This window comes from Triticum dicoccoides, chromosome 7B (assembly GCF_002162155.2).
Source record: "Triticum dicoccoides isolate Atlit2015 ecotype Zavitan chromosome 7B, WEW_v2.0, whole genome shotgun sequence".
Lineage (NCBI taxonomy): Eukaryota > Viridiplantae > Streptophyta > Magnoliopsida > Poales > Poaceae > Triticum > Triticum dicoccoides.
In genome coordinates, this window is record NC_041393.1 from 430024873 (window position 1) to 430039675 (window position 14803).

Genomic DNA, 14803 nt, shown 5'->3' on the forward strand with positions numbered 1-14803 from the left:
TCTTAGTGGAGTTCCATGACACCATGCAATTGCATGCTGCATGCATGAGAGGATTGATCCTGAGAGTTTGGTGCACTCCTGTTACAGTATAGAAGCATTCAAGCTAGCATACAAACCCATTATCAAGCCTTGCAGAGATAGGAGTGAGTGGCAGAAGATGAATGGTTGTGAAATCAAGCCACCTGTTTATGAAAAAAAAGTAGGGAGGCCTTCAAACAAGAATAGGAGAAAGCAGCCTTATGAGATTGAAAAGAAAGATGGAACCAATGTGATGAGCAGACATGGAATCGCAATAACATGTTCATACTGCCATGAACCAGGGCACAACATCAAAGGATGTAATCAAAGAAAGGCTGACATTTTGCCAAATCTAGTAGAGAGAACAACAAGAAGGGGTCCAAGGGCCATTCCTGATGATGTGTCAGATGATGAACTTGTTCTGGCACAACAAGATGATGGCCAAGGTACACAGGAGGAGGTTCATGTCACACAAGATCATGGTCAAGCTACACAGGAGGAGGTCCATGTTGATGGCCAAGTTACACATGAGGAGGTCCATGTTGATGGCCAAGTTACACATGAGGAGGTCCATGTTGATGGCCAAGATACACATGAGGAGGTCATTGTCACACAAGATGATGGAGCAGATACACCAGTTGTTTTTCAAGCAAATTCTCCACTTTTGTCCCTTCCTTTTTTATTTGTATTTTTTAGGCAGATACACCAGTATAATGCTAACATGTGATGATTGTTTTGTATAGGTGCAGGACTTTGGATTTACAGTGCTTCATAGGTTGCAACAATCCAGACCTGTTCCTAGAGAAGATACTGAAAGCATTATGCCAGATTCATCATTCATCTCACTGGCAGCAAGTTCTCACACTTCAGCACAGACAACAACATCTACAAATGAAGGCAACCAGACCATGAAGTTGCTGAAGATGAAAAGAGAGAAAGAAAGACAGATGGCAGCCAGGAGAGATGCAACACTTGAGTTAACAACAAAAATGTCCTGATAATAAAAATGCCCTAGGTTAACTACACATGTCAGGAAAGATAGAAATTGAGTTAACAAAAATGGTTTGATAACAAAAATGCCCTTGGTTAACTACACTGGCACAAATTCAATCAAATTAAGTTACAAATAAGAGGAAAAGAGATACAAACCCAGGAGGAGGTTCATGTTCATTTGACAGACAATACACACTTTAGGAAAGATACAAAGTCATTTTTTTTACAATGACACAAATTCAATCAAAATCATTCAGCATTCCCTTCAACTTCTTTATCTTCTCCTTGGTGGCCAATCATGTACTCAAGCTTCCTTTTCTCATGCTTCAAATCATCCCTCTCTTGAATCACTTGGTCCCTCTCCTGCACTGCTTGGTTCCTCTCTTTCTCTGCTTTAACCCTGAAGACCTGATAAATGTTGGTTACTAACTTGTCTGTCATCTTCTTTTTCTCAAGTTCTTCCTTTAGATCAGTAAGAGCAAGTTGTGTGCTGCCTAATTGGCTCATTGTCTGCTCCTTCTCAGCCACCATCTTAGCAAAATCAAGCTTGAAATGCCTCAACTCATTCTCCATCTTCTTCTTCTCTTCAAGAACCTTCAAGTTTTCTTCAGCACTCGCAACATTCTGTTTGAGCCTCTATTTTTTCTCCTCTTCATACATGGTCCATATGCTATCTAAGCTCATCTTCAGAGCATCAGGCCACTCAAGGTCAACCCACTCAACATATCTGCATTTAGGTACTTCCTAACAATTTAGACCAGACAAAAAATTCAGTTAACTGCTAGTATTCAGTTCTGTGCATGATGATGAAACTTAAACCATACTTCAAATGACTTCCTGTTTAACAGTGCCAAATGCAAAAGAATTACTAACCTTCTGTGCACAAGCTAGAAACCTTCTGCCACTATCAACAGATTCAAATGCCACATGCTTCTCACACAAAGATCCATGCCCACATCTAAAACTAGGCAGATCTGTAGCCAATCCACTCCATTCCTCACAGGAAATTGTGTCTGGTGGCTAAAACAAAGACATTTGGTTGACAGAGAAACTCTAGCTGAGAAACTCTAGACTGGGTGGGGAGCACACTAACCTTGCTGGTCACAGAGTCATCTTCAAAAGAACTGGGAAGATCATCCCAAGACACCATGGTTACTGCTGGATGAAGATAAGAAGGGGATCTGGTGGTGCTTTGGACAGAGGAGAGAAGGGGGTCTGGTGGTGCACGAAATTGAAGATGAAAGATGAGGAAGAAAAAGGGGATGTGGTGGTGGTGGACCAAAGCTACATGTAGAGTGCAAGTTGCTAGGTGGGTGTTTGCAGCAGGTGCAAGTACATGCTTGCTTTTGATTTCAGTTGTGTTGAGAAAGGGGACGTGGGCTGACATGAGTTACAGTTATGACAACAATTAGTTAACATAAGTTAGTTTAGTTATGACAGCAATTAGGTTAAGTGCATTTTTGTCAGCAGTTAGTTATGACGGCAGTTCTGTCGGTAATTTCAAAGCAATGAGGTTAAGTACAATTCTGACAGAATTAGGAGAAAGTTCAAACATTAGGACAAAGTCTTCATATTACTGATATATTATCCATTACAACAAGCATTACAACCAAGACTTCATACTGAGCAAACAACCGTGCCACTACAATGGCTTTTAGTATGCTCAATTTAGAACAAGAGATCTCTTAGAACACCTACACTTACTCATTTAACAACACTTCACTTCTTCATAATTAAGGTGAAACACGTCACACAAAAGCACTATAACAAAAGCCATCCGCAGCTTTAGCAGCAGCAAAATCTCTCTGCCTAATCCTAACATCATAGCAACTTGCTGCTTGGTAGCATACTTATTCTCATTGGAGCTGGCATAATTAGCTCTGCCTACAGTGCCTCTTCCAACCATGCCCCTTCCAACTGTGCTTCTGCCTGCCATTGATTCAGTCCTCTGCCTCTCAAGCTCTTTCCTCCTGTCCTCAGTTGCACCAATTGCATCTACAGCAGCATCACCAACCAGACGCCTTGTTTCAACCAGATGCACCACATATTCGAGCTCCCAGCGCTAGAAATCACAAGTGACCTGAGAAAAAAATTACATCTCTATTCACCTACAGAATGACAGTAAAGTTCAGAGTGCATGACTCAATGGCAGACTAGTTAACCAACTAGTTCTGTCAGTAATTTTGTAACCAAGGATAGTCTAAACTACCGTATTAATCAGAGCAATGCCTAGTTAACCAATTAATGTGCCTAATTTAATCAGTGCTCTGCTTCAATACTACTGTTGCTAGAATTGACACGCCATGAATCAACAAGTAGCTAGGAACTGGCACTTACAGTGTGGTTGACGCACTTGTAGAAGATTCATCCATCGTGCTCATCGGTGCTAGACCGGTAGAACCTCACCTGCTCGCCGCAATCCAGGCACCCGATCAATGGTACAACAACGGAGCGGCCACGCAATGCATTGCGGACAGAGCTGGAAGACGACATGACAGTGGGGCCGAAGGCGGCGGAGGAGGGCATGGGCAATGGCTGCGGCGGCGGAGGGCGTCGACGTCGGCAATGGCTGCGGCGGCGGGGCCGGGAGTTGGGCTAGGGTTGGGAGGAGAAGAAGAGGAGAGCGGGGATAAGCGAGCGGCCGACCAGGTGCGACCAGGTCATGGCGTTTTTGCAAAAAAAAACCGGATCGAGTAGTATTCACCCTAGGATCGACTAGGTGTTGGTCAAAGCGAGCTGGCGGCCGCTGACTCGGCCAAGTCAGCAAATACGTACATGAAATCGTACAAATGGATCAAAGTGAACCCCTTGCACAAGTATTTGGACCGTAGTTAGGGTATTTTGAAATAGTGGTATCAAACTGTCATCCGGTTCAAATTTAGTGACGTATAGTGAATTTCTCTCTTGTTAAAGATGTGTGATTTACCTAACTTTTGTGGCTGGTATCACAAGAGAAAAATGCCATGGGTGAGATGGCACGGACCAGCGGCCGCCCGTGCCCGCACTCGCCGTCTGCTCCCATCCCCAACCCAACATCGGAGAGGAAGCCATCCGTCCACCCGTTGCAGATCGGAAGGCAATGGACCCCCGCGCCTCCGGTCATCACACCGACAGATGGGACCGGCACCCAGCAGTCAAAGGGACAGAGAGAGGGGAAGGACGAGCGGAGCAAAACCCCCAGCCCCAATCCCAACCACCCCCGCTGTGCCGATCCTCCTGCTGCACCTGCATTGCATAAAGCGAAGGGGAAGCGCCTCACTGTCCTTGCTTCTCCTCGGTCGCGTCGCTCTCACGCTCTCTGCCTGCCTGCCTGCCTAAAACCCCAACCTCCAAATCGAAGGCAAAAGAAAACCCCAACCTCGACCGCAACGTCGTCGTAGGGTTTCCCTCGCCCCCGGCGGCGGCGTTCGGGGATCGCCGGCGCGCAGGTAGTCCTTCCCGACCCCCGTCATTTCCGCGCTTTTGTCTCGTGTTTTGTTTCTCGACGCCGCCGTCGCGGGGGTTTTCTCGCCGCGTCTCAGGTGCAATGTCGCCTCTGCTCTGCTCTGCTCGCGGCCGCCCTTTGGTTGGTTTCCGCACGGGATCGTTCGTCTGGTCGCGGCTCGAGCCTGTGCTCTTCTTCTGAGAAAAAAAGAGAGAGTTTGTGCGGCACGAGCGAGGGTTTTGGGAGGGAGCCCGTGGCCTCGCCGCGCCCAGGAGCCGCCGGTGCTCTGCTTTTCGTTTATATATACCCTTCGGTGGTTTGTGCCCTGTGTGATGCGTCGAATTGAGCGGCGCGCTTTGCGACGCTGGGGTTATATTAGTGCGGAGGGATCCTTGTCTTGATCTGCGCCAAGTGGTCGGTTTCTCCATCTGCTGCCATTGGCTTGCGACATGTGGCCTACCACGATTGGACACAAAAGTTCTCTTAAAATTGGCGTTTTGTTAGATTGCTGCGCTGCTCAAGTGGCCGGTTTACGCGAAATGGTTGTCTGACGCGTGTTGTATCTGCACTATTTGTTACTCCCTCCATTCCTAAATATAAGTCTCGTTTTGCTCTGTATGTAGTCCATATTGGAATCTCTAAAAAGACTTATAATTAGGAAGGGATGGAGTATGTTATATGTTGTTACTGTCTAGGAAATTGTTGGTAGTTCTGGTATTCAGTGGCCAATGTCTTGTCTTGTGGAGCTATCTCTGCATGTCTTCTGTTTACTCGTCCTTTAATTGCAGCCAGATTGCATAATGTGGTACTCTCTCTGTCCGAAAAAGGTTGTCCCTCAAATGGATGTGTCTAGCACCAAGTTAGTGCTAGATACATCCATTTGAGAGACAAGCTTGGGACAAGCTTTTTCGGACGGAGGGAGTATATTTGATGACTTTGTTGCAATGTTCCTCTTCTCTCTCTTTTTTTTTTGAGCAGAATGTCATGTGTTCCTCTTCTTTCTCTCGTGAAAACTGATAAAAAATCCCTTTGTTGACATTTGGCAGCTACCCGGTGGTTCAGCGATGGAAGAGCCGGATACGAACCTCGGTCAGCAGTCACCAAATGGACCAGATACTGAGATTGATGTCTCGGATTTCATGGTTTTGGATTGCGACGAGGAAGGCAAGTTTTATGTAAAACAGGATGCAAAAGGGGAGCAGCAACCATCTGGAGGGCTGTCTCCTATGGATGTGGATTTGAAAGGAATACCTTCTGTGGTAGATGAAGGGAAACTGAAGTCTTCTTCAGACCCAAGTGCGCAAGTACCAATTGACTTCAATATTGAAAGCCTGGAGAAGTTTTGTAAAGAAGCGGCACGATCATTCTTCACTGAAAAAGGACTGATCAGCCATCAGATAAACTCTTACAATGATTTTATCTCCCATGGGCTACAAGAGCTCGTTGATTCTCTAGGGGAAATAACTGTTGAACCTGATTATGATCCTTCAAAGAGTGTAGGTGACTGGAGACATGCAACCGTTAAGTTTGGCAGAGTGGCGCTTGAGAAGCCGACGTTTTGGGCTGACAACAGTGAGCTCGATGAGCAGAAACTCAGACTGAAGCCTGTACATGCTCGCCTTCAGAACATGACATATTCTTCCAAGATGAATGTAGAAATGACTGTTCAGGTCAGGATGCTCCCTACTCCTTACACAATGGACAACTATACTGTATTTGGTACAACTGCACCATATGTACAAGAAAAGGAAATGATAGATTAAGTCATGCCTTCATAGGGAATTAAAAATTGATCTCAACCATTTTGGATAGTATTTTCTACTTTAGAAGTATCACAGAAGTTAATGCTTAATGGGTTTTAACTTCTTGTGATGAAACTGATGTTTACTTGTTGTGTTGAACGTCATATGACACTTTATCAATGTCTCTTATATATTTTTTCTCTTACTGTGCATGCAATGCTCTTGTAAGTTTGCATTACATGTGTTGTACGCTCTTTCTCAGCACTCTAACATTGATCTTGACATGTCGCACCTTAGCGAAACCACACAATTGCTTTCCTCTACTAATAAGTGGATGTGAGTTAAAGTTATTCTCCTGTTTGTAATCAATATATCATGCTGAATTTTGTGTAACCGAGAATCTGAGATCTTGTTATATGTTGTTCCATCTGATTTATTAGTGTTTTCACTGTATGTATTAGGTTTATTCACTCAACCAAAGCGACAAATCAAAAACTGGGAAGGATCCATATATCCAGAAGAAACTTATATTGTCTCCAGAAACTAAATGGGTCACCATCGGCAGGTTACCTGTCATGGTGAAGTCAAGTTTGTGCTGGCTGTATGAACTTCAGGAAACTGAATGCCAGTTTGATTATGGTGGATACTTTCTGATCAAGGGAACAGAAAAGGTATTGCCTTACATGATGTATCCTATTAATTCTGTTCTGAACATGTTTCCACAATAATCATTGCATCTTCACATTGTATTGCACATTTTATATCCTTTAAAGGAGCTGCAACTCTATGCTATTGTTAAATTTGAATGGAAATATCTCGTTTCAGATATCCGATGACACTTATTTAGTAGAACATCTCAAAAGTCATGCAAGAGAGGAATCCTGCTACTGTCATACATATATATGAATTTAGCAAAATCTATCTTGACTTGTGATATACTTTTAAGAACGTAACCATAGTTAAACTGGAACTTTATGAATTACTAGCAAGGAACCTGTGCGTTGCTATGGAAAAAATAATTCATATTGCATATTTACAAGACTAACTAATTTTAAGTACTGCTCGGTGCTCGGCGTGCCTGCAAGCTTTATATAGATTGGGTTGTTTTTGGCAAAACAGAATTTACTGGATGGTGAGCAATCCGATCTCAATCTCTTTGTTAGAAGCAAACCCAACAGTTGGTATACTAGAACCCCAGGGGAAACAGACCATAACCACAACTTGTTTTTTTATAGGTGTAAGGAAATTGATTGTGCTACTTAGATCTGTTATGCAATATTCTAATACAGACCTGTTCGAATAACTCATACTTGAATTATAGTGTAATTTTCGTGAAGAAATTTTCAGTTGCTGAACTGCCCTTGCCCACAATTCTTCAGACTTAATCTCTTCTGGAATGGCTTTGAGGAAGTCTATTGCTAGGAAATATGCAACTTGTATTTCCTGGGGCCAGTATATATATACATACAATTTACAGGTGGTAAATATGCAGAAAGCCCCATATACTATAGGGGGGCTATACAGGCTACACAGAAACATAATATAACTCTTAACATTAATTACTTATGCCATGTAGAAATGTTGTCTTTGTACCACATCTGGGTTTTTAACCTCAGATGTTTTAATTGCTTTCAAATCTGTAGGCATTCATTGCTGAAGAAGGGAGATGCTTATCCAGGATTTGGGTCACTAACTCCCCGAGTTGGGATGCTTCTTACTTGTCTCAAATAAGACGAGAAAAGATATATGTTAAACTTGTTCCGTCTAAAGAGAATGATGGTTTCCACAAAGTCATTAATCTCTCCTTCTTGGGTGCGACTATGCCAATATGGATAATGTTTTTTGCACTAGGTGTATCATCAGACAAGGAAGCTTTTGATATGATCGATATACAAGATTGTGATGCTTCTTTGGTCAACATATTATCAGCAACTATAAGACAATCTCATGAACAATGTGAAGGCTTCCGCGGAGGAGGTAGAGCCCGTCAATATGTTGATGAGTATATCAGGAAAACGAAGTTCCCGCCAGAAGAATCCTTCGATGGGTATGTTGGTAGGTATCTGTTTCCTGAAGTCAGTGACAATAGGTGCAAAGCACTTTTCTTGGGTTACATGATGAAATGCCTGCTAATGGCCTACTGTGGCCGTCGGAAATGTGATAATAAGGATGATTTCCGTAACAAGAGGCTAGATCTAGCATGCCAGCTGCTCCGTAGAGAACTTTGGGGTCATCTTAGGCATGCATCGAGACGCATGGTCAAGGTAATGCAGAAGCATTTGAGTGGTGATGGTGACTTACAAGTTCTCGATCATTATGTTGATGCCTCAATTATTACCAATGGTCTGAACCGTGCCTTCTCCACCGGTTCCTGGTGCCACCCATATAAATATGGAAGGTGCTCAGGGATTGTTGCAACGCTTAGAAGAACAAATCCGCTTCAAATGATGTCGGACATGAGAAAGACAAGACAATTATCTGCATACTGGGGAAGTGCTGGAGATGCTAGATATCCGTAAGTTGTTCCCTTTTTACGCATAGTGGTTCATGTACATTCTATGCTTTCTAAATATCATATTGTGAACTGACATGGAAAATACTTCTGTAGGAATCCCTCCTACTGGGGTAAATTATGTTTCATGTCCACTCCTGATGGTGAAAAATGTGGATTTGTGAAGAACCTAGCTGCCAGTGCTGTGGTTAGCTCTGTGATGAGGAAGCCTTTGATTGACTTATTTGTCTCTTGTGGAATGAAGAAACTAGATGAAGTTCTTGTACAAGAGATTGGCGGTACAGAAAAGATCTTCTTGAATGGAGATTTGGTTGGTGTGAGTGCATACCCAGGCGAATTTGTTACGAATCTAAGAAATATGAGACGCAGCAAGCAAATTGATCCACAGGTTTGCAGTTTGCCTATTTCCTGATTCTGTTTAATTGCCCAATTTTCACCTTGGATCATGTTTGTTAGTTTTTATACCTGAAGTCCATTTGCCCTTTCGTGCAAATTGAAATATTTCTCATGATTTATTTACATTGTTCATTTTGTGCATGATTATTAGTTTCTTACCAAATCTCGGTAATCCGAGCTCAGACATTGTGTATTTGAGATATATCATTGTTGCGCAATATTTTGCCACAAGCATGAGAATATGGTTTTCTATTCTGTGGAGTATGTAAGAACACATAAGTACCACAAGATAACATGGTTCTTGTTTCCATGTGTAACTTTATTTAGGTGGAAATCAAAAGGGACAAGCTACATAAAGAAGTTTGTGTCTTTTCTGATGCCGGGAGAATTCTAAGACCACTTCTTATAGTTGAAAATCTTAAAAGCATCGCTAAACCGAATGGTGGATCATACTCGTTTCAGCAACTTATGGACCAAAATATAATTGAACTGATTGGTGCTGAAGAGGAGGAGGATATCCAATGTGCTTGTGGAATTAAGGATCTCTTTTCAGGGGACCAAAAAGAGGGTCTTTTGTACTATAGCCATTGTGAGCTCGACCCTTCTTTGTTGCTAGGGTTGAGCTGTGGTATCATTCCCTTTGTCAACCACAATGCTGCTAAGAGAGTTTTGATGCAAGCTGAAAAACTATCACAACAGGCTATTGGCTACTCGCCTACAAATTCTCAGTATAGAGTCGATACCCTTTTTCATCAAATGTACTATCCACAGAGACCCCTGTTCAAAACTGTATTATCTGACTGTCTTGGTAAGAGAGGCCTTACTAGACCAGAGTATTTCAATGGCCAAAATGCAATAGTTTCAATCAATGTTCATCAAGGTTTTAACCAAGAAGACTCCCTGGTATTTAATAGGGCTTCGTTAGAGCGTGGCATGTTCCGGACACTTCATTTCAAGAGCTACAAAGCACAGATAGAAAACAAAGAGGTGACCAGAAGACTCAAACACAGGGAAAAAATTGACTTTGGAAAAACCCAAAGCAAGAAAGGACGTGTTGACAGTCTGGATATCGATGGATTACCATATATTGGAGCCAGTCTTCAAACTGGCGACATTGTCATTGGGAAGGTCTCAGAGTCTGGTGAAGATCATAGTAGGAAGCTTATGCATACTGAAAGAGGGATGGTGGACAAGGTTGTTCTTTCAGCTAATGATGATGGGAAGAACTCTGCAGTTGTTACTCTAAGACAGGTGAATAATATAATATTTACAGAAGTTATTCTGCACTTTATTTCATGATCCTTGTTTACATGATGTGGCATTAATAGACAGTTCTGCTTGGCATTATATTTTATCTGTTTAATTGTCTTTATATCCAAAAGATCAAACTGAAATTCCTCATATGTTGCGTTTCTACAATGTAATTTTTACTATCAATATTTTCTTTTGTGTTGGACAGGTGACATATGCTCCTCCTAGATACTACTCTTTATTTATTTTTTATAAAGTTGGAAATTTTATTTTCGAAGTTTCAAAAACAGCCTGAAAAATCCCCATGTGCACATGTGGAAATACTCTACAAATCTACATGATTTTGCGGAAAGTGTTTTCATTCATGGGTGGGCAAGAAAAGAAAGATAAGCTAACATAGTAAAGTACTCCCTCTGCAAACTAATCTAAAGACATTTTTGCAGTTCAAATTGAATTGAACTGCAAAACGCTTATATTAGTGTACAGAGGTTGTACAAAATAAATATTTTCTATTCTAGACCACCTTTTTTTGCGCAGCCTGGAAATGAAGAGAATTCAGTTTTGCTTACCATATTGTATTTTGAAACATAAAAATACACTTCGAAATAAATTAGTGTTCACTTGAGTTTGGGAGCAAAAAATCTTCACCTATCAAGGACTCCTATCTTTGTTAGTCTAGTTTAAAAACAGCTAACCAGGCACCATATGTTTCCTTTGACTTTTCCCATCTTCGATCAGTTTTTTTTGTTGTCCGTGATGCCTTTCCATCAATTGTAACGACATATGCAGAAAATACAATGTGACTTCAACATGATGTTGTGCACATGTTTGGTTTGGTTTGTCTCTCGTGAATTCCCCTTCACTCATGTTATTGATGTCAATAATTTGATGGTTGGTTTATGCTACAAGTATATTTTATATGATGTGATTGTTAATTAGTACATAACATATATTGGCATTCCCCCATGGAACAGTGATTAAACATCCATTCTAATAGTGTTTACCTTTTGATGACATGTTTGATTTTGCTCATCTGATGATGGTTATTACGCCCTATATTCCATAAAGTAGTGCATATAGATTTTCTGCAAAGTCAAACTTAGCAAATTTGACCAATTTAATGAAGAAAACTATCTATATATACAATACCAAACATATAAATACGAAACATTTAACTCACTATGTATCCAATGATATGCATTTGGTATTATAAATGTAAATATATTTCTCTCTAAACATGGTCAAAGTTTGCAAAGTTTGACTATTGAAAAAAATTTATACGCACTACATTATGGAATGGAGGGAGTATAATTTTAGGAGATGATACTGATAGATGGTCTACAATGTTTGCCTCTGTTATTTAGATTAGAGCCTTGAGCCTCTGAGATCACCTCAGCTGCCATTGTATTGTGAATCTTTGTTTTCTGTTTTCGTATTTCTGTTCTGTTCTAATACCTGCATATGAACCATAGCAATATTTACTTTCGATGGTTCTGAACTCCTATATACTCTCTCCGTCCCTATTTACATGGCCTCACTGTCTTCCGTGTTTTGACTTTGACCATCAATAAAACCTATATAAGTATAAGTAATGTGTTATAAAACTTATACCATCAAACACTTTATCAAGAAAGAATTCAATGTTATAACTTTTGTTGCATATAGTCTATGTTTTATTGGAGATATTGATGGTCGAAGTTGAGCATTGGAATGTGTTGCACCATATAAATAGAGTAAAATTTGCTGCTTGATTGACATTTTGTTAAATTTAGTCATTTTATAAATCTGACACTTGCTGTAGGTTCGCCAACCTTGTGTTGGAGACAAGTTTGCCAGCATGCATGGCCAGAAAGGAGTTGTTGGTCTCTTGGATTCTCAGGAGAACTTCCCATTTACTTGCCAAGGAATAGTTCCAGACATCGTGATAAATCCACATGGCTTCCCAACTCGCCAAACTCCTGGTCAGCTGCTTGAGGCTGCATTGGGCAAGGGAATAGCACTTGGTGGGATGTCCAGATTTGCAACGCCATTTACCACTCCGTCTGTGGATGTGATCACGGAGCAATTGCACAAGTAAGTGTGTAATGAGGAATTTGATTGTTTTCTTTAATTTTCTGTTGCGACCATGATTCTCTTATTCCACACGCAAATTAACATACACGTCATGCAAAACGCAAACCGCCCAGCAGAATAAGATGCAAATTTACATGCTCATGCCCACACGCTTACTATTCTGTGACTCTTGCTGATGCACTTTTGCCTTGTTTCATTGCACCACAATCCAGGGCTGGTTTTTCAAGGTGGGGAAGCGAGAGCGTTCTGAATGGCCACAACGGTGAAAGGACGAGATCTTTGGTGTTCATGGGGCCAACCTACTATCAGAGGCTCACTCACATGGCCGAGGACAAGGTGAAGTTGCGCAACACCGGGCCGGTGCACCCGCTCACGAGGCAGCCAGTGGTGGACAGGAAGAGGTTCGGCGGTGTCAAGTTCGGGGAGATGGAGCGTGACTGCCTCCTCGCTCATGGCGCCACCGCCAACCTCCGAGAGCGGCTCTTCACGCTCAGCGACGTGTCGCAGCTGCACATCTGCCAGGTGTGTGAGCGGGTGGCGAACGTGGTCTTGAGGCCCGTCGAAGGGGGGAGGAAGGTCCACGGCCCCTACTGCGGCTTCTGCAAATCCGCGGAGAACATACTCCGGATCAAGGTGCCCTACGGCGCAAAGCTGCTCTACCAGGAGCTCTTCAGCATGGGGATCTGCCTCAAGTTCGAGACGGAGGCCAGTTAGAACCTGATCGCTCTCTTGAAAATGAAGAACCTGCCCTATGCTGTGAAACCTAACACCGATTAGGCCTTCAACTTTCACAAGACTGTTTTTATTTAAGGCTGTTATTACTGGAACCTGCACTGTGCTGTCTAATTTGATGAAATTTCGAACCATTCTATGGATTGTTATATGGTTGGTATGCTTCTGTTATGATGTTCAACGATGCTCTGCTGCGACAAGCAGGTGCTATGCGCATTTACCATTCTAGCCTTGTTACATCTTGAGGTTGCAATCTGTGTGATAATAATCGTCACCTTTCTGAAGCACCCACTCATGCTCCACCTTGCCTTAATGGTGAGACCTCGGGCTGCAACTTTCCGATGAATATGCCACATTTTCTGCCAGTTTTTGAAGGATAATTGACACTTCTGTGCTTGCAAATACAGAAATTCCTTGCTAATGTGCTCGGTGCTCACTGTTAAATTATCCTTTCAGAAACACACATACCTCCTTTAATTGAAATCCCCCTCTTGGGTTGCAGTTTCACTTGGAGTAACAAAAGAGACCAGCTGTCCTTGGAACGAATTAATAGTCTTCGTCAACGGGACCTCCTATATGGCGAGCACCCCGCGGCCCCGCCCGCCTCATGGACCGGCCCATGTGCAGGGTGGGAAGCCCCCTTCATTTTTCTTTTTTCAGTTTTCAGTTTTTTACTTTTTAAAAATAATTTGGGATTTCTAAAAAGTTGCGAATTGTGAAAACAATGTTCGTGAATTAAAAAAATATTTATGATTTGAAAAAATATGTTCGGAAAATGATACATGCTCACGGATTAAAAAAATGTGTGCGTATTCAAACAATTCATAATTTTACAAAATATTCATGAATTTTTTTAGAAAATATGTCAAATATTAAAAACAATGTACGCAATTTACAAAAAAATGTTCATGAAATTCTAAAAATGTTAACGAATTTGTGAAAAGTGTTAACGAATTTACAAAATGTTCAAGATTCCAAAAAGTCTTCATAAATTTAAAAAAATGTCCATGATTCCAAGAACTATTCATGGTTTCCAAAAAGGTTCACAAATTTTTGAATGATGTTCAAGAATTTAAAAAATGTTCACAGTTTCAGAATAAAATGAATATTTTTTGAATTCGATGAACAAAATTTGATTTCAAAAATTGTTCACATGATTTGATTTTTTTGTAATTTCACAAATATGTTCACCAATTTGGGAAAAAAATATTCTCGGATTTAAGAAACTATTTGTGAAATTTGGAAGGAAAAAACCGAAAAAGAGAAATGAGGAAAAGAATAAAATCAAAATAAAATAAAAGATAACAGAAAAAAGAAAAATAAAAGGAAAAATAAAAAATGTAAGAGATAAAAACAGCTTGGAAGGTTCTAGAACCTTCCCAAAACCGTACATGAGCTAATTGGGCCGGCCCATGTACGCGCGGGGGTGCCGGGGGGTAGGTGTGCAGTTGCTCAAGCTTGACCTACGCGCGGAATAGAAGATCCCTTTGTGAACATGGGCGTCCCTATATCTTGCCTTCAGCGAGTCTAACTTCCGACTCGCTGAAGGGGGCGAGCAAGGTGGGCCACCCATGCACGCGGGAGGGCAAAGCCTGTTTCTTTTTTTTTCTTTTTTTTTCAATTTTCAGTTTTTGTTTCTTTCCTTTTTGGCTGTATTTTAAA

At 41.5% G+C, this 14803-nt stretch overlaps 1 protein-coding gene across 1 annotated transcript; it reads left to right on the plus strand.

Moving 5' to 3' along the window:
• The first annotated feature begins 4251 nt into the window (after positions 1–4251).
• Positions 4252–13312, plus strand: LOC119337620 (DNA-directed RNA polymerases IV and V subunit 2-like). Its single transcript, XM_037609786.1, has 8 exons — positions 4252–4439; positions 5482–6105; positions 6639–6848; positions 7821–8692; positions 8786–9077; positions 9413–10336; positions 12138–12409; positions 12622–13312. The coding sequence occupies exons 2-8, from the start codon at positions 5500–5502 to the stop codon at positions 13121–13123; spliced, it is 3678 nt and encodes a 1225-aa protein (XP_037465683.1). The 5' UTR covers positions 4252–4439; positions 5482–5499; the 3' UTR covers positions 13124–13312.
• Positions 13313–14803: the final 1491 nt, after the last annotated feature.

What these genes read in the sequence shown, in the direction of transcription:
- LOC119337620 (XM_037609786.1), top strand. Translation starts at nt 5,500, where the DNA reads ATGGAAGAGCCGGATACGAACCTCGGTCAGCAGTCACCAAATGGACCA. An exon ending in GCTGGAGATGCTAGATATCC is followed by an intron (nt 8,693 to 8,785) that starts GTAAGTTGTTCC and finishes ATACTTCTGTAG; the next exon opens with GAATCCCTCCTACTGGGGTA. An exon ending in ATCACGGAGCAATTGCACAA is followed by an intron (nt 12,410 to 12,621) that starts GTAAGTGTGTAA and finishes ACCACAATCCAG; the next exon opens with GGCTGGTTTTTCAAGGTGGG.